The following is a 19,082-nucleotide window of genomic DNA, read 5'->3' as shown; positions in this document are numbered from 1 at the left end:
AACAAATTCACTGAAAGGTTGGAACGAAGAAACACGACAGGCAAGTGTGTGCATTTGTCATTCATTACAGCAATTAGAGTAATACTAAAATGTTTATAAAATGTATACTCTATACTTGTTGGACAGTACACATCCGAGACCAGAACTGAAAACACTGTTATATGACTTCAACTCCTTCATAATGTAATTGTTTATAGTATGTACATTCATTTTTAAACCCAGGTTTTACACATTGCTCTTGTTGTGATGTTGTGTGAAGATGTGAAAACGTGTCTATTGGATAAACATTTTAGGAAGTTGTAGTAGTTTATTGCATGACGCTGGTTGTTCCTTCGTTCCAACACAATTATTGAGCCTAATGTCACATGAGAGTTGGATAAACCATGCTAACATAGTATACAAGCATGTTTAATAGCATTACAACAAACAGCCCTTATATGCAAAAACAAAGTTTAGCTCACCTACACAGTGACAGACTGAAACTTTACATAAAATGCAGAGACTCAGATATATGTGAAAACCCTCTTAAGAAGTGTTTATTTAAACATCATAATCAATCTTTTGGCATAGATAGAAGATATTTGATGTCCACTGTGGCAAATTTTTAAAAGAAAAGCATGAAATTCTTTGTAACAGTAAGTAAATTAATGTCGCAATTCAAGTTGAATCTTATCCAAAGTACATATTATGCATGAAATGACAGCAACTAGTACACTGATCCTTGCGTGAAGATTTGCATTCTAACCTGCTGCTCCTCCACTGGACTTTGGCGGCTAAATATTCGCAGCAGGAGTGACTTCAAATGACTTCTAAACTTCACACCAAGAAATACATAAAATACGGGGTTGAGGCAGCAGTGGGAAAAAGCAATGAGCCGGCACACATAGAATACATAATCAAGGCGGATGCTTGCCTTACAGGTATGAAATGGTGCAATTAAATTGTCAGCCAAAAGCTTCAGAAAGATGACCACATTGTATGGCACCCAGCCGATGAAGAACACAGCCACAATGCAGAAGACTAACTTAATTGCTCTTTTCTTTGTGTGAGACCTTGTTGTCTTTGTAAGTTTTGCCAGTATTTGAATGTAGCAGAAACCCATCACCACAAAAGCAACCAAGAAGAAAATATTCTGTTGGTAGATTGTAATGTTTTTCCACAGAATACTGTTGTATTCACATCCCAGAGACCGTCTGTCATTGTGGTGAATCTCGTTGAGGGAACTGTAGAGCAGGGACGGTGTGGCTGCTCCAATGCTGATGATCCAGATTATGACAGACAATACCCCCCCAGTGCTGATCCTCCATGTGCTCAGGTCAGAGAGTGGGAAGACCACAGCTACATACCTGTAGATAGTCATAGCGGTCAGGAGGAGGATGCTGCTGTAAAACCCGGTGAAGAAGACAAAAGTCACAAGTTTGCAGACAATTTCTGAAAAAGACCATCCCCAGATGTGGTAATGGGCCCAGAACGGCAGACCGATGGTGAAGATGAGATCAGAGATGGCCAGGTTCAGAATGAAAATGTTGGTGAGAGACTTGAGGTTTTCGTACAAAGCCAGGACTATAAGGACGAGGATGTTTCCTGTGAGGCTCAGTGTGATGACAACAGAGAAGAAAACGGGAATGGCTATGGCTCCGAACCTGACCACGTCACCTTTATCACAGATTTCATCTTCATAGTCATAGTAAGTGTAATTAAAGCTCTCATTGTAAAAGTCTTTCATTGCTCTCAAGCTGGAACCTAGAAAAGAAATACAGGATTACTGTTTGGTTTACTGTAGGTTTTATACATAAAGTGATCCATTTTAGTTGGTAATAAAAAACAACGACAACAACAAAAAAAAAAAGAACCATAATAAAATAATATTATTATATATACTATAATTTAAGGATTTTTGCAATGACTGAGTGAACATACACTTAAAGTGGATGCACCAGGACCTCCTTTTATCTGTGTAAAGCAAGGGTGTCAAACTCAATTGCACAGGGGGCCAAAATCCAAAACACACTTTAGGTCACGTGCCAAACAGGATAGACATTTATTGAACACACTAAAACTTTGAAAACTTAACTTTTTTTTAACATAAACCTTAAATAACTTATAATATTTTGCTCTCTATAAAAGTATAAAGTAAACATTAAAAGAACAAACATTCAAATTTCTTCAATCTTATGTGTTTTTATATAAGAAATAAACTTAAATTTGAAACATCCCAAAAGATTTTGCTCTTCATAAAAATATATCCTGTCAAAATATGAACATGCTGCATAACAAACCCTAGAAATTTGGGAACATTGTTGTAACGATATGGATCAACATTACTTGGCATCGTGAGGATTAACTTAGTTTCGCAATAACTTGCAGCATCATAAACTTGACTTGATTAACGCGGAATGTGTTCGGCAAGGCAGCTGTGGCCTGCGGGTCGTGAGTTTGACACATATGGTATAAAGAAATATTGTAATGCACCAAATATTACCTACCTTCTGCTTGTTAGAACTGATGTTGCATTCATCGCCTCCTGTCTACTCAAAACAGCTCAAAAAAGGACTGCCTTTAATAGTCTCACGAGAGGTCACAATCTCAGTTCCTATTTCGATTTACTGGTAAGCCCAGTTGTCTAGTTTATCAGAGTCATTTATTATACAAATTACAAACATGTTCAGCTTGAATTCTTAAGTTTGGAAAAGGAGTGTAAGAAAAATCTTTTAACTGGTGGCCACCTTGCTAGATTTCTTCCCTTCAGTTAAAAGCTTTCAGAAACATTCTCCCTGTTCAGCTATCACATTGAAAACCTGGAAATGATTATGAAAAGTAAAATGAAGAAGAAATATTTAAGATTCTGTACAAAATGTAAGCAAATTTAACTGATTTGTACAAATGTCTGAACGCCAATCCAACCGAGTGCCATCTGAATACATATGCCAGGTTTAGGTTCAGCAACGTTATGTGTCCAAAGAATGAGGTCAGCTGACTAAATATACTAAATGACCAGGTTATTCCATCAATGGATTTTATCTTCCCTGATGTCAAGGGCACATTACAAGATGACAATGCCAGGATTCATCAGGCTTAAACTGTTAAAGGGAGATTCGTGGTTCACTGATAATCTTTGGCATGTGCTGGAGAAAGTCTGACTCTCCCATCATCAACACAAGATCTTGGTGAAAAATGAATGCATCTCTGGACATTAATAAATATTTTTGATTATTTGCAGAGGCTTATCAAAGTGATGACACAGTGAATGTGTGCTGTAATCAAAGCTAAAGGTGATTCAACAAAATAGAGTGACTTTTCTTAGGCAGTGTACTTTTTTGTGTTATTCCTTCAGTTTAAGCATGCTACTCCAAAACTTACTATAGGGTAGGGGAATAAGAAAATATTGATATACTCGAGTATTGTTTTGTCATTCTGTATCAATTCACAAAATTAATATATCGTTTTAAATTAATGCACATTTTTGCATCTATTTTTGTATGTATTTTCAGTCTTAATGCTAAGTTGGGTGCATTATGTAGGTTAAGTTTTCCTAAAATTAGATTTTGTTTTTTATCACAATATACAGCCTTGTTTACAACATTGCTAAATATGTCAATGTCAAAACGTAATTACTCAATTGTGATACCCATTATATTGCCGGGTTCTTGCCTGTCACAAACCTAAGATCCAACACTATTGCCAGAGACCCCACAACACATGAGGAGTGAGCCAGATGGGAGGTGGTGAGGTGCCGTAGACTGTTGAGTGGTGAACCGGAAGTAGTGGTGGCTGTTGACCGTGTAAGACTGGTTCCAAGATATCAGAGACAGACAGATTTCCAGATATCCAAAAGGCAGAATGAGAGACAAATCCAAGGTTATACACTACAGAGCCGTCCGTAAGCTAGTGAAGGGGTCCAAACAACAATCCAGATCAACACCAGAAGCAGTACCAAAAGCAGAAATAATAATAATAATAATACATTTATTTATAGAGCACTTTTCTAAACATATGTCCAAATCCATTAGGCTGTTAGCAATGTCAAAAGATGGCCCAGGTCATACAGAGATATCCAAACAGAGACAGAACAGGGAAGAAGTCAGAGGGGAGCAGGAACAGGATCCAGCGCGATACTGTGAGGGGAAGGAGGACGAAGGTATGAACAGGTCAGGCAGAAAACACTCACGGTACGGAGGGGCTGAGAAGAGGCAAGTTCAGTTCAGGCAGGTTCAATATCAGGAAGTCATTCCAAAAGAATGCTGGATCGTATGTCTTCTCAGGTTGATGTAAAAACTACACTGGCACCGATGTGGATAATGAGTAATCAGAGTAGTGAGGCAGAGAGAAACCAGAAACAGACAGACAGACGGACGGACAGGAGAAATCTGGGATCGTGACACTTGCCAATACAAAGCTTAAACTGCTCTTTTCTCTACTTGTTCTGTTTGGATTCTCCAAATCCTCAAACGTCCTGATTATGTTCAGGGTTATCTTTACATATTACAGACTTTTATGTGGCCCAATGTATAAAGTGCAGTGTATGATATGTTGTGATTAGCTTACAAATCCACCGAAAATAAAGATCAGATGTTTCATAACCAAATCAAAGTAAAACCAAAACTACATGTCTACCTAAACAGAAACTGAAGATATCAAACTATAGAAAAGAGAAGTGATACTTTTAGTTGTAGTAGTAGTTTTAGGACATTTGAGTTCTCATAAGTAACAAATAAAGTAAAGAAGGTGTCAAATTTGACATGAATGGCAACAAGGCTCTGACTTTTGGACCCTGTGTGGATCAACCCGAAACTGATGCAGTCAACATGTAATAGGGGTTTAAATGTTCGTAGCAAAACGGTCATTCATCCCCGTTCCTTGCAATTAAACCTTAATAATTACGCTGATATCCTGCTGTGAACAAACAAAGCAACACAGATAAGTGGGACACGTATTTAATGCTTGTCATTGATCACATGACATCTCTGTTTACGCTGCTACGACAACCAAACTACGTCCTGCCTACCAGCTTCATAGCTATTGGTCCGTGGGCGGCATGTTGCTTTGCCATTGGATGACCCGCAGTCACTCACGGCAGTTCTAACAAGTTTGTATGCACACTTAAACGAGCTGGATTGTTATGGATTTGAGTCATATCTGTAAAAGTATGTCATAGTTATTATTTTTTCATGTATTTACACTACCAACTACTAGAAACATATGAAGTTATCCAAATTACGGTATCCTGCTAGTGTTACGATTGTTTTCAAAATGTTAAAGGATAATTGTTAGGCTAAATATGGACGTTATTGAGGCTTAATGAGCAGAAAAGCTTGCTTGTAACGTTAGAAGTGTACGAACAGATACTTACTGTGGGAAACTATCAGCTATATTTTAACAGGTTGTAGAGTTTAAACAGTTCAAAGTTCAGTTCACGTAAACTTTTATCTGTTAGCTTAACTCAGTTAACGTCAAACAAACCTAAACAAAGTCTGTGACCTTAGCTAACACAGTGTAAACGCTTGAGTGTAGGGTGTGGTTGGCCTTACATTGCAACAGTATAGAGGTAGTTGTCATATACTTACTGAGTTATTTGATTACTTCTACATAAAATGAGGTTACAGCTAACATTAAAAACTTCTGACAGGTGGGGTTTAGTTCATAACACAGGCTGTTTCTGCCCTTCATGTTTAGTGTATGACCAACATACAGAGGTGCCACGATCAAAATGGACGTTTGACTCTTTTGTTGCTCTTTCAGTGCAAATTGTTATGCTTGTTATCCCGTTTTGGGATCATAGTTCTTCAGTAATTAATAGAGGTATGTAGTTTAAATTGACTCAAATTCCAGAAATAAAATTCTAGCAGTTGCAATATCATAATAATGTCATTGTGTTTTATGAATATGATAATTCACCCAGTACATTGTAACTCTCATTGATGTGTACAGGTAACTGCTTTAATAGCAGTATTATAAGTGTGCCCATGCACACAGGCTTTGTTGGACTATTCATGTCAATCTTTTGTTCCAGACTGATTCTCTGATTCTCTGATTCAGCAGACTGGATGTGACCCTGTGACCCCTGGTTGCCAGGGAGAGCGTGGTGGGACGATGGCTACTGGGGCTACAGTCGGGGAGAGCCAACTACAGAGGATTATCCGAGATCTGAATGGTACGCCAGCTTTATGTGTGGATGCCTGTTCATGTGTATGATTAGACTGGCAGTAGGTGCTTTCTGGCTAACATTGTGTGACTGCAGAGAAGAGAAAGAAGAAAAAGACAGTCAGATAGATTGGCCAGGATGTCATGATCTCAGTCTCAGTGTCAAGTCTAAGTACGACATTGGAGCCTGGACCCTCCCCTGTTTTGGTCATCAAGTAATTTGGGAAAACAAGCAACCAACCTGATGTCTGTGTTGTAAGGGTGTGTTGGAAGCCCCTGTCTGCATGCAGCGAGACAGAGAGTGTGTGCTGAGGGTGCACCCATCAAGGGTGTCCCTCCAGTTTTTACGATGGATACGAGGCAAGTTTTTTATGTACTGGCTGTGTTCAGAGAAACCAATGGAAAAGTTTTGAAGATTTTGGAAACATACATTTTGGGAAGTTTGTATGTTTATCTGGAAATACACCAGAGATATGACTGCTTCTTGTTTTCATGATGACAGAACAATATTATCTGCATGAACCCTGGCTAATGTAGATAATAGTTTTTTATATATAACGTACTGTGAACTTGTATTTATATTCATTTCTGTTACTTTCAGAGGCTGTTGCAGAGCTTGCAAAAGAGTACAGGGAATGCGGGGAGCCAATCACAGATGACAGTACCAACCTGCACAAATTCTCCTACAAGCTGGAGTACTTGTTACAGGTATGAATCCCAGTTATTTACTTCAAATGTAAAACAAAAACTGGATTTCTAATGACAAAAGTACTCACAGATTATAAACAATGCACAGGACGTTGCATGATCAGTAGTTTTATTATTATATCACTTTTATATCACTCTGTTTAGGGAAGAACTCTTTCATCTTTCTAATATATTTTTTGTTGACAAAGTGAATTCTCATCAACATATGTATCTTTCAGTTTGACCAGAAGGAGAAAACCACATTTCTTGGGACAAAGAAGGACTATTGGGATTACTTCAGTGACTGTTTGGCTAAGATCAAAGGAGCCAATGATGGGATCCGCTTTGTTAAATCCATCACAGAGGTAAGGAGATGTGTTTGTATTTACAGTGAAATAATTATTTTACATTGCATTTTTTGGAAATTTGGAATATCCCTGGACAGTAAGAATTAAGTAAATACTGGTTTAAAGTACTGTCTAAAACAATATCTTCTTTTGTTTTGAAAGCTAAAGACGCCTCTAGGGAAAGGACGAGCATTTATTCGCTATTCCCTTGTACACCAGCGACTGGCTGAAACGCTCCAGCAGTGCCTGATGAACCAGAGAGTCACCAGGTAAAAGCCTAACAAAGCCCCTTTCGAAACAGATTCAAACTTAAAATAGCATCTGTTTTTCATTACATAGGTTTGAATGTTTGGTTGAGGTCACAAAACAAACCCAGATCAGAACAGGTGTAATTGCGTGTGGCAGCATTTGTGTTAAACCATTTCCCTATTTGTTCGTTGAAAACGGAATGGTGATTTTCTATTGTGAGGTTTTACTTCATTGTTCCTTTTTGTGGAAATGGCCTGCTGCTTCAGTAGAGAAAAATGTCAATAGTAGCTCACTGTAAAGAGTAGTTACAGTTTTCAATAATTCATAGATTTACCAGACTGTGTGTGCAGTGCTGTAGAAATGCATACAATGGAGAAATACACAACTACAAGGAACTACAAGGTTTTTGAGGATGACAATTTTCAGTTTCCTCCTATTAATATTAGGCATCAAAATATGTAAATGTGCAACAAAAGCTTGTAGTTCACCTACCGTAATTCTTACTACCTCCTCCTGCTTTAAACCCTCTGTCCTCTCTCTTCCTGCAGTGACTGGTACTATGCAAGAAGTCCCTTCCTGAAGCCCCACCTTAGCGTTGACATCATCAATCACCTGTACGAACTCAATGAGGTCCAGTTTGATGTGGCTTCCCGAGGACATGATCTTGACGCCTCCTGGCCTACTTTTGCAAGGTAACAATACTATCTAAAGTAGTAATATCTAAGTAAAGTAGAGCAGACAGAAATATTTTAAAAATATATACATAAGCAGCTCTATAGCTTTGTTTAGTCACAAAGTTTACAGTATCAAATTTCTATACAAAAGGAGGACACTGGGAAGTGCAAACTCACCTGGTCACATGTGGAAGCCACCCAGTCGAAGTTCTAGCATCAACAGTCTAGCTAGCACCTACTCCCAGGTAATTTTTGTGTGTCTCTATTAATGGTGTATGCCATTTTACCATAATTTAAAAATAGGAACAAGATGTTGAGTACTCATTTTTTTCTCTGGTTTCTCTCACAACCACCTAGCAAGCACCTGAATTCCCCTCTAGCCCCGACTATGGTCAAGGTTTGCTGAACGAACTGAATGATTCCCTGCCTGCCTGCACAGAAGACTCCAGCACAGTTGAAGACCTTCGCATGGAGTTGGATCAGTCAGAGCTGAGACAGCGAGAGCTCCTTCATAAGATGCAGCAGCTGGGTGACGAGGCTGCTGAGCTCAGGGGTGTGGTTGTGGAGCTTCAGAGGCAGCTGGATGTGTCGCTTGCTGCCCAAGAGGAGCAACACCGCTTGCAGGGAGAACTTAAGGCTCTGCGAGGAAGAGAAGAAGCCCTGTCTAAAGATGTTGAAACACTCAGGACTGGGGAAAAAGCAAAAGAGGCTGAACAAAGCCTACTCCAGGCAAAGTTGGCAACTGCTGAGAGGAAGAACATAGACCTACTGGCCAAGCTTGATGGAGTTCTGAATGAGAAGGGCCAGCAGGCAGCCAGCTACTTTGATTCAGCACAAAAGATCCACGAGTTGCTGGACAGACTGAAAGAGGCAGAGGAAGGAAAGATGGAAGCAGTTGCAGAGGCAGAGGAGAAGAAAAGGCAGGCCGAAAGGCTTGAGGAAGAACTGAAAGTCAAAGAGGCAGCTGCAAGGGATGGTGAAACAAAACTTGGAACATTAGCTACATCTGCATCTGAGGAGAAGGCCAAGTTGGAGGCTAAAGTGGAGGAAATGAGCAGTGCCCTTGATAAGCTGCAGGGTGACTTGACATTAAGAGAGAAGGAAGCCAGCAACCTACAGAGGCAGTTGCAGGACCTCCAAAGATCTTTAGAGGAGAAGGAGAAAGAAATTGAAGATGTAAAGAGGAAGGCACAAGAACATAAAGATGAAATGCAGGAGAAAATGAGTGTCCTAAAAGACTCTTTAGAAACAGAAGTCACAGCTGTTAAGGAGCAGCTTAAAAAGAAAGAGGCAGAGCTAGCATTGAGCTATGATACACTACAAAAGCTGGAAACCAAGAACCAAAACCTCGCCACAGAGAGGAATAAACTGACCAATGATCTTGCTGAGCTGGAGGGTAATGTCAAAGAACAGGGCTCAAAGATAGAGGACTATAAGATGCAGTGCACCAGTCTAATGGAAATAAATGAGAAACTACTCACCACAATAAAGAAGAATGAGGAGTTGAAGAAAGACATGGTGGACAACAGAGCAGTGCTTGAGGCTGAATTAGCAGCTCTAAGGGCTTCTGAAAAACAGCTTCGAGGGCAGCTGGATGATACCAAAATCACAGTGGATGAAAAAGACAAGAGGTTACGTGAGGAGAACCGCAAACTGGATGAGAGTCTGCAGCGAGCCACCTTGGCTGCAGAGCTCTCAGAGACCACGACAAAGAGACTTGAGAAGGAGAACCAGAGTCTGAGGGAGGAGCAGGACACGGTGAAAGCAGCTCTTAGCCACATGCAATCAGACCTGAAGAGTGTTCATGGGCAGATTGGAGAGTTGGAGAAGAACTTAGGAGCTTCACGCAAGAATGAAGCAAGCCTTCAAGAAAAGCTCCAAGCCAAAGAGGCCCAGCTTGAGGGTAAAGAGAAGAATCTTGTTGAGCTTCAGTCTAAGTTAAAGGCTCTGGAGAAGGAGCTAGAGATTGTTAATGCTGATACAGAAGCAACCTGTGCTAGACAGGCAGAACTGATTCAAAGGTTGACCTCTGAGAAACAGGTGATGGAGAAATCTCAGCTGGAGAAGACTTCTGTCCAAGCAAAGGAGAACCAGGAAGTGACAGGCAAATTGACTGTGGTTCAGGGCCAGTTGGAAATGAGCATGAAGGAAGTGTCCAGGATTCAGGCAGAGATACTGGACATCAGAGTGCAAGCACAGAGGTCTGAGGAGGAAAAGCTAAAATCCCAAGCACAGTTGAAGGTAACAGAAGCCCAAAGAGATGAGCTCAGGACTCTGACTGAGCAGCTTAAAGCTCAGACAGAAACACTTAATAAGACGCACATATCAGAGGTTATGGAGTACAAAAACAAAGAAGAGACACTCATTGAACAGCGTGATAGAGAGGTAGCAGCCCACGCTGAACTGGCTATCTCTGCAGCTGCTATTCGAGAAGAGTTGGCCACCCTCAAGGCAGAGAATGACAGGCTGGTTCTAGAGAACAACGAGATACGTGAGGGTTTGCACAGGGCAAACACGGAGATGGCAGAGCTGGGGATCACCATCTGTAAGCTAAGTTCAGAAAAGGAGGAGGCTAGAGAGCACTGGGCTTGGGATGCTGCCAGGATTGAGGAGATGGAGAAAGAAGTGGAGAAACTAGAACAGTGCATGACAGAACTACGGTCGGAGAACAACAAGCTAAGAGGGGAGCTGACACATAAAGAGACACTTTCAGGGACTGTTACGGAGCTCCAGGAGCAGCTGGAAAAAGCCAAAAACCAAGTGCAGAGCATGAAGGACTCTACTCGAGAGGAGATGGACGCCGTAAAGTTTCAGATGAGCTCAGAGATGATGAATCATCAAATCCAAATGAAAGTGAGTCAGTGAGAACCTGTTAATCGTGCCTTTTATTTCTCTGAAGCAAATCATTTTTTCTTTGCTGACATTTGTGACTAAAATTGTTTACTGTTGTTGTTTACTGTGCATGAACATCCCAGTGAGTCTAAGCAACAATAGCAGAGTGCCTTGGTCCAAATGGAAATTTTATTTATTATTTTAGCCCTGCTTTCTTACTGTATGTTACTTTCTTATTCTAGAGTTCTAATGAACAGCTGGACAAGGTGAAAGCTCAACTTCAGGAGGCGCTGAAGAATGTGTCCAGCTTGCAGGTGAAAGTGTCTGAATTACAGGTGTGTTTCCTTCAAGTATTCAATGATTTATGGTTACATATGAAGTAGATACATGATGATGTGTTGTATAGTCTCCAGAGAGCAGTTGGCTTTAAAGAAAAACACTGGTATATAAAACTATACCACCATCAAAGAAACTGTTTTTTGGTGTATATATATAAAAAAATGCCAGAGCCACCAAAGTCTTAATCACTCAAAATTAGCGTTGTTAATTGGTCCTCATCCAGTAACTGGCTCATTTTCTTCTCTTTGTACTTTGAAATATTTAATAATGACATACTTTGTTGATCTTCTTGGGGAAATATTTAACTGGTTGTATAACATTATTTAATTTTTGGATTTTTTTAAGGTTTATTTTAGAGTTTTGGCAAAGTAATTACAAAATGTTTTATTTAATTTAGTTTTTTTCTTATTATTTAAATTTATATTAGATACATGGAAAAATACATCTAAAATGACACAGAAAAAAAAGCTGCCAATTTTATTTTTCCAGCCGTGTTCAACATATAAATAAACAATCATATTATTTACATCATCAAGTCAAATGTTACATTTTTGTTTGTGTGCGTTCTTATAATCCTTATAAAAGGCTGTGAATGAGCAGTACTTGCAGCTAAGTGGTGAGAAGGATGTTCAAATCACAAAGACGGAAGCAGTGATTCGTGAGAGTGAGAGCGAGATCCAGCAACTAAGAAACACAGCAACCAGGTGCATTCATGACCACTGATAATTGTGAATTTAATTTTATGATAAATAAAAAGAAATACTGATTCATTTTCTCTCTTTCTTCAGTACTGAAGAAGCACATTTAGCTTTGCAAAAGCTCTGCGAAGAATTGAAGCAGAAACTTAACACAGCAGAAACTGATAAAAAAAGCCAGCACCTGACGATGACCGCAGAGATTGATGACCTCAACAGAACCAAGACGATCCTTGAGGAGCGACTCATTGAGCTTATCAGGTCTGACCTGTCTCTGTTACAGCTGTTGGCCACATCAAGGCTGTCAGTGCAACTGGCACCGAGATTTTTAATGAAGAACAGGGTTTTTCCTTTGAATATCTACCACCTTGTTATGTTCGGTTCCTGCCTGCTCTTTGATAGCCTCAGTGGGGAGTGTGTATTTTCAAATTAAATTATTATACTTGACAGTTTTGGGGCAACGTAAGGTCTGAATAGGACGGGAGGGCTTTTATTGAATGCCTGGATATTATACTGAGAACAGGTGTTTTAAGGACTTTGATGGTGATGAGAACAGGAAAAGTAATGCTTGGATGCTAGCACATGGGGACATGTATGGGAGAGAGAACAGAAGGACAGCTTTTTATGCATCATTATTCACTAGATTCGGCAAGCACTGTTTTCTTCCTGGATCACCAAATGCTCATATGTGTTACAGGATGAAACCAATGAATCAGTCATTTCTCCTGTCTTTTGTACTCTTCTATTTTTGCGTGCCTTTGTGGCATCATTTGTGGAAATTAAGCTTCTTTTGATCAACAGATTGTAGAGTATATGTATGCAGCATTAGTGTAAAATCACAATTCAGTACAATGATTTGTTCAGTCTTCAACAATCCTAAAGTGGGAAACCATACAAACCAGAGATAATATCATGGTTCGTGCAGTTTATTTACAGTATAGCCTGTTTCCATCTGTCTCCACAGCATCCGTGAAATTGTGAGCATTTAAAGAATTCTTCCATTCCTGTGTTTTCAAAACTTGAGACAGGTCGGGATTTGTTAGGACACTAATGAATGATACTAAATGTGAATGCTTTTATTTATTTTATTTTTCTGCATTACATCAGGGACAAAGATGAACTGTGGCAGAAGTCAGATGCTCTGGAGTTTGAGCAGAAGCTGCGAGCAGAGGAGCGCTGGTGGTTGGTGGATAAAGAGGCCACACATTGCCTTGGCTGCCAGGGCCAGTTCACCTGGTGGCTGCGCAGACATCACTGCAGGTGATTTACACACACTGTTGTTAATCTCTAGATTCAAGTTTTACTTGTCATCTTTATATATGTATATATATATATATACATACATAAAAAGCTAAGAAACTATAGCTGAAAATATACCCTAAATATTAAAACTATAAAAACAAAAAAGCATTTAGCAGCAAATCCGGTCTGACTTGAAAGGTAAATAAGATGTTTAACTTTAAAATCTGTCAGTTATTCACAGATTCACTCATCTACCAAATTACCAACCAATTCATTTGAATTAAAATATCAAAAAAAGGCTTTATGTATTATGTATGTGACTAATTTATATTAATAAATAATTGTCCCTACTTCTGTCATTGACTTTTCAAGTTAGTTTTAATTTTCAGATTCCACTATCACACCTTCACCTTATTTGTTTCTAGGCTTTGTGGGCGCATCTTCTGCTACTACTGCAGCAACAACTTCGTGATGACCAAGCACAGTGGGAAGAAGGAGCGCTGCTGCAGGGACTGTTACACTCAACACAATGCTGTGGTGGAGAGGTTTACAGAGGCAGAACTCAGTCCTTCAGACACCCAACCCCCCCCTCCACCAGGAGCCGAACCTCAAACACCTCCAGGACCAGCCCCGTACAAACCCACTCCCAGGGTAACAGGTAAGATAACTACATGCTAAACTCAAACATTTATTGCTGTAGGTTATCAGTGTTTGGTCTTTTTTAATGTTAACTGGGAAGTTTTAAGCAGAAGTAAAAATACAATTTTGACAATTTGTTCTGGTTCCTCAATTTCTATTGAAGAACAAGTTTTCCATTAAATCCGTATTCACTTGACAAAAGCAGAAGATAGTGACATTTGCACCTAGAGAAACTTAACCTCATATCACTGGCAGTAAAAAAATGGTGCAAAAAATCTTCACAGTGACTGGAAGGAGGTTAGACAGTACACCAACCATCCTCTACATAACATCCTGATGGACCAGAGAAGTAGTTGCAGTGGACGACTCACCTCACGGCTTATCTTATCTTAGCTTAGCTTAACTTATCTTAGTTTATCTTATCTTATCTTAGTTCATCTTATCTTATCTTAAAAAACTGTGCACACTGAGGATGCACACTACGATCTGCATCTTTTCAATAAGCATAATAATGCACACTGTATATTTAGCATCTTTGCCTTAAGAAATATGCAAATTGGGACAAAAAGTGAGCACAGCAATGCGATTTTTCCATCCTGAAAGATTCCAGGTGGAATCTGTTAGCGAGGGCTAAAGGGGCGGCGTGTCTTTAGGTATGTAATCTCTTGATTAGTTTGATTCCTTCCAGTTTCAGATCCAAGCACCAGATCTGATGATGGAGCTTTTGACATCATCACAGAAGAGGAAGTGAATGGTGTCTACGACAGTGACACCACCTCCCAGACCACAGGAGGCTCACTGGAGGGAGACCAAGACAGACGGCCTCCAGGAGCACAGCATATGTGAGCATAGCGTTTGTCTGACACCAGGTGCAGAGGGATGGTGACGAGACCTGGTTTTACTGCATCACTCTGTGACTCTGTCCTCAACTGGCCAGGCTTGATAAAGCTCAGCCAGAGGTCAAACAGTCTCAAAACAACATATCAGAGTAGCTTAGAAGAGATCTACTGAAATTGCATTGAGACATGCTTTACTTACTTCATGCTACACACACACACTGACTGCATAATGCCTTTGTGAAAGGTCACAGCTACATAATACAGTCAAGAACCATACTGATAAGCGCTGGATGATTACAGTTTTGATTAATAACTTTCCTCTCAGATGCTGCGTTTTTTTTTTGCCTCAAATCATAGAACTCTTAAAGATGAGAAGTGGGAAATTAGAAAGTCCACTGTTTCTTGTAATGATACACCATCAGTTGGTCAGGAGACAACAAAAGGGGTCAGTGTCTGCATCTGCCGGTGTGCTGTTCTGTATAATTCACCAATGTGAATAACAATAACAGATCACTGGAGACACTCATCGAGGCCCATTTTAAAGCAAAACATTGCTGTGAAAGTCCCAAAAAACACTTCAGCCCACTACATTTAGATGGATGCACATGTCTCTGAAGTAGGTGAAACTTTGTTGTTTTCTCTGGTTCCAACTGTGCTATTTTTCAGTCATAGTACATTCAAAAAAAGCACAGTGTTCAAAAATGTAAGCTTTCAGGGTCCTGCACACACCTCTCTGTAGCAAATAGTTATTAGAGATGTACTTTTGTTGTACTTTTGATGTACACTTAAACTTTTGTGGTTTTCACTGAACCAAAAACAGAATTGGAAGAAGTGAGAAGTGCTTTGTGGTGCCACAGTAAATGTGTATTATCGTTATTATGCAAATAAATTGTGAAAGTGAAAAAGCAGGCGTCCTAAATTGTACCTGTTCCTGAAATATATGTGGCAAAGATGCTAAATGCATTTCAGTGATAACAGTGAGGAAGATGAGGTAACATGGAATTAACTTGTACTCAGATCCAACATTATGTAAGCATAATGCATGTGGAATTAGGTAGATGGTCTAAAACACTGATGTGGTCCATTAAAATTCATAGGCAATGATCTCTGGGTAAAAGTCCTAATCCACTTAGTATGCATAGTCATGAGTCTGGAGTGTATCACCTGCACATTTTGAAATATATGCCTATACTCAGGATAACCTGCTTTTGCATGCTGCAGCAATCATTCATAGTGAGGGAAATCATTTTATCCTGTGTCATTATATCTTTATGGCTCCTAAGAGTTTTACATATTAAAAACAAGATATATCTTGTGTTGGTTTCTGTAGAGGCACAGGAGATATGACACCTGATGACCCAGAGGAGCATGTCCCTACTGTTGCGGATTCAGAGATCAACCTCCTCAAATCAGGAGAAGTCACGTCAGTCTCAATTTTTCTCAACCTGGTTGTATTAATGCCATGTTAATGCATCTTAAAAGTAAGTTATTCTTTTCTTTATTCTTATTACAGAGCGACCGTTCCTCTCAGTATTGATGATATCTCTCAGTTTGGTGACGGTTCCCGGGAACTCTTCATCAAGTCCAGCTGCTACAGTTTGATCACTGTTGCTGTGGGCGACTGTGGGCCAACCATTGGCTGGATGTTTTCCTCTGAGCCCAAAAGTATCTCCTTCAGTGTGGTATATCAGGAATCCTCTGACACTGAAGTGGAAAAGTCAAAGGTAAACTTCTACAGTATGTTCATGTAACAAGATCAGTGTGTGGTGAGGTCCAGACAGAGGCTGTGGAGGTAAACAGGTAATGTTTTATTTTCACTGAAGGTTGTTTAATTTTTGCATTGATCCAATTCTAACTTTAGTTAACTTTAGTTATGACGAGAAAAATTACTAAAAAATGACTTAATTAAAAACTAATTAAAACTAATCTAATTTTGCCTTTACAATATACTATATTTATTATGAAAACAATGATACATATTCAGTCATGTAAAGCAATAAAAATGAGATGACTAGCCTATGGCAGACTTGTCACCTATACCAAAGGTTTCACTTCAGATTAGTGTCTCTGTTCTTCTTTCAGGTTCTGATTCCTCTGACTCGCTGCAATTCCCATAAAGAGACGATTCAGGGGCAGCTGAAAGTCCGACACCCCGGCCTATACCAGTTCATCTTTGACAACTCATTCTCACGGTAGGACACACCTGACAGCCAGCACACTAACCCTCAGAGTGGGAGAGGCTTGTGAATGGTGTGAATTCTCATTGCCATAATCTCAGCAGCTTATTAAGCTGAAACTAATTCAATTGGCCATTATTACACCAATTACGCCATAGATCCATAATAAATGAATGAACATATAATGTTCTACAGAGGTGTTTAGAGAATTAGTGTTACTGTTGAACTGTACTACATTATACAGAGTTATTTAGCTGAGCCTCACAGGAAATGGGGTGAACAAAATATTAGAAACACCTATCAACACAGTACAATTCAACACAACCACAAATTAAATTAAAACACTTTAAATCAGTTTCACAAAAACTAAACAATCACCCCAGTGAACGTAGGACTTTTGTTACATTAGACTGTATTAGTTTTAGCTTATAAACAAAGCTAAAATCAGTGTGTGCAAATCAGTTTGTAGTCATTTGATCCGAAACCTCCTTCCAACAGGTTTATCTCCAAGAAAGTCTTCTACCATCTCACTGTGGAAAGGCCCGTCATCTATGATGGAAGTGACTTTCCCTAACCTGAATGACACACGCTCCCATGGAGGCATCAGTAAGATGTCATTGGCAGCCAATTTTACCCAAGTATTTTATGTTTTCAAGTTGTCCTGTATTTAACTCCATTGTTTTAATGTTGTGAGGTTTTAGAAAGAAACGGAATGATTGAATGTTTATGCTCAATTTATTTTATTTTATTTTTTCTATATACCAAGTAATATACATACACTTAGCTCCTCTGCAGGTAGTTTTAAATTAGTCATTTGTTCAGTTAGGGTTAGAAGTTGTGTAACTTTATTTTTTCTCTAATTTTTGGTTTTAGTTTTGGTTTGGCCTCTGTCTGCACAAATACAATATTATGTTAAGTAATGCAGATTAACACTAGAAATGTGAAATATAAAACAACTTATTATCTGCAGATGTTTTCTATGAAGACCCGGGAAAAGTTTAACCTTTTTCAAAATGGTGGCCAGTTAAAATTATTGTATAATCATTTGAATCCTATGGCCAGAAGAAGCAGAAATAGTGCAAAAAGTGGTTTGTGTGGCTTGTTTATTAATAGTCTGAACATATTTGCACTGTGCCAGTGCTGAACGAAAACAAAGCAGTAACTAATAACTTGCCTGGAATAAAAATACATGTTCTGCTTGATAACAAAACATATGCACTTTGTGCAAATCTCAGGAGTGGGATGTAAAACCATCCCTCAAGTGGTAGAATGTCCTAATTATCTAAGAGAGAGAGAGAAGACACACTGCCATCTTACTTTGTGTGTGCAGAGACCTGCACACAGACTTCCTCTGTTCATTATATAGGATTTTACACAGTCTCTGTACTTCCTGTAAACATGCTGACTTTATCTGAAAGTCATTGTAATAACTTTCAGTTGAGTTGAAGTTAATTATTCACTGTCAGCCACTGAGCTATTGTTCTTCCAAAGTGCCTATTAACTCTTTATTGCCAGGTATGGATCTGCTACTGTAGCTGTGCAATTTATGTGATACTAGGTATGAATTGGCACTAAAAGCTTAATTCTAGTGACATTTAAATATCAATATAATAGGGAAAATGTGTTTTGGAGTTATATCAGTTTAAAATTATTTTTCCGTTTTATTTTTTTCTCTGGGATATTTTTGTCAAATGTTTAAGTAACTGGCTTTTCTCATGCTCTATATAGTCACCTGGGCTTGAGTACTGTGGGGTTTTTGTTGTTGTTTTTTTGTTTTTTTGGAAAGCAATACAGAAAAAGTGGTCAACTTTACACTAATACACTACTTCGTGAAACAAAAGCTTATGTCTGTGCTGCTACACTTAGATATGTGTAAATTGGTGCAATTACTATGCAAAGCCTCATAATTTCTCTACAGAGCTGCACTTTGTGATAATTATTTTATAATTGTTATAATAATATGAAATCTGTTTACATTGTATTTTTCAAAGAATTCTCATTGGGGAATGAGTTTTCTACTTTCTCTTTTTGAGGATTTTTTTTGAAGGAGTAAAATGTGCACAAATCATTGTCACAAGCACTCATTGTAATTTGTAATAGACCCACCAAACATCTAGTGAACATGAATAAACAGGGAGAGTGATGATGCCTCCAGCATCCTCTAATGTGTCTGGTTTAGTGTTTCACGCTCAACCGCTCAACAGAAATCACTACACAAGTA

General features: G+C 39.0%; 2 protein-coding genes across 5 annotated transcripts; one reads left to right on the top strand and one right to left on the bottom strand.

The window, feature by feature from the left end:
- Positions 1-281: 281 nt before the first annotated feature.
- Positions 282-3,694, bottom strand: LOC113151433 (chemokine XC receptor 1-like). Its single transcript, XM_026344378.1, has 2 exons — positions 2,487-3,694; positions 282-1,743 (listed from the first exon to the last, which is right to left on the bottom strand). Exon 2 carries the CDS (start codon positions 1,724-1,726, stop codon positions 707-709), a length of 1,020 nt encoding a protein of 339 aa, XP_026200163.1. The 5' UTR covers positions 1,727-1,743; positions 2,487-3,694; the 3' UTR covers positions 282-706.
- Positions 3,695-4,920: 1,226 nt separating this feature from the next.
- On the top strand, positions 4,921-19,021 carry fyco1a (FYVE and coiled-coil domain autophagy adaptor 1a). Of its 4 annotated transcripts, none has more exons than XM_026344375.1 (18): positions 4,921-5,144; positions 6,040-6,151; positions 6,743-6,849; positions 7,068-7,193; positions 7,338-7,444; positions 7,973-8,116; positions 8,250-8,343; positions 8,456-10,951; positions 11,173-11,265; positions 11,855-11,973; positions 12,058-12,225; positions 13,072-13,224; positions 13,632-13,864; positions 14,534-14,687; positions 16,015-16,107; positions 16,198-16,408; positions 16,767-16,876; positions 17,360-19,021. In XM_026344375.1, the coding sequence occupies exons 2-18, from the start codon at positions 6,091-6,093 to the stop codon at positions 17,433-17,435; spliced, it is 4,545 nt and encodes a 1,514-aa protein (XP_026200160.1). In that variant the 5' UTR covers positions 4,921-5,144; positions 6,040-6,090; the 3' UTR covers positions 17,436-19,021. The 4 variants fall into 4 exon arrangements, with proteins under 4 accessions (XP_026200160.1, XP_026200156.1, XP_026200162.1 ...); XM_026344371.1 differs by having other exon boundaries at positions 6,037-6,151; XM_026344377.1 differs by lacking the exon at positions 4,921-5,144 and adding an exon at positions 5,212-5,799.
- Positions 19,022-19,082: the final 61 nt, after the last annotated feature.

This window comes from Anabas testudineus, chromosome 4, assembly GCF_900324465.2.
Source record: "Anabas testudineus chromosome 4, fAnaTes1.2, whole genome shotgun sequence".
In the NCBI taxonomy this organism is placed as follows: domain Eukaryota; kingdom Metazoa; phylum Chordata; class Actinopteri; order Anabantiformes; family Anabantidae; genus Anabas; species Anabas testudineus.
The sequence above is the reverse complement of the archived record's forward strand: the minus strand, read 5'-3'. Positions and strand labels throughout refer to the sequence as shown.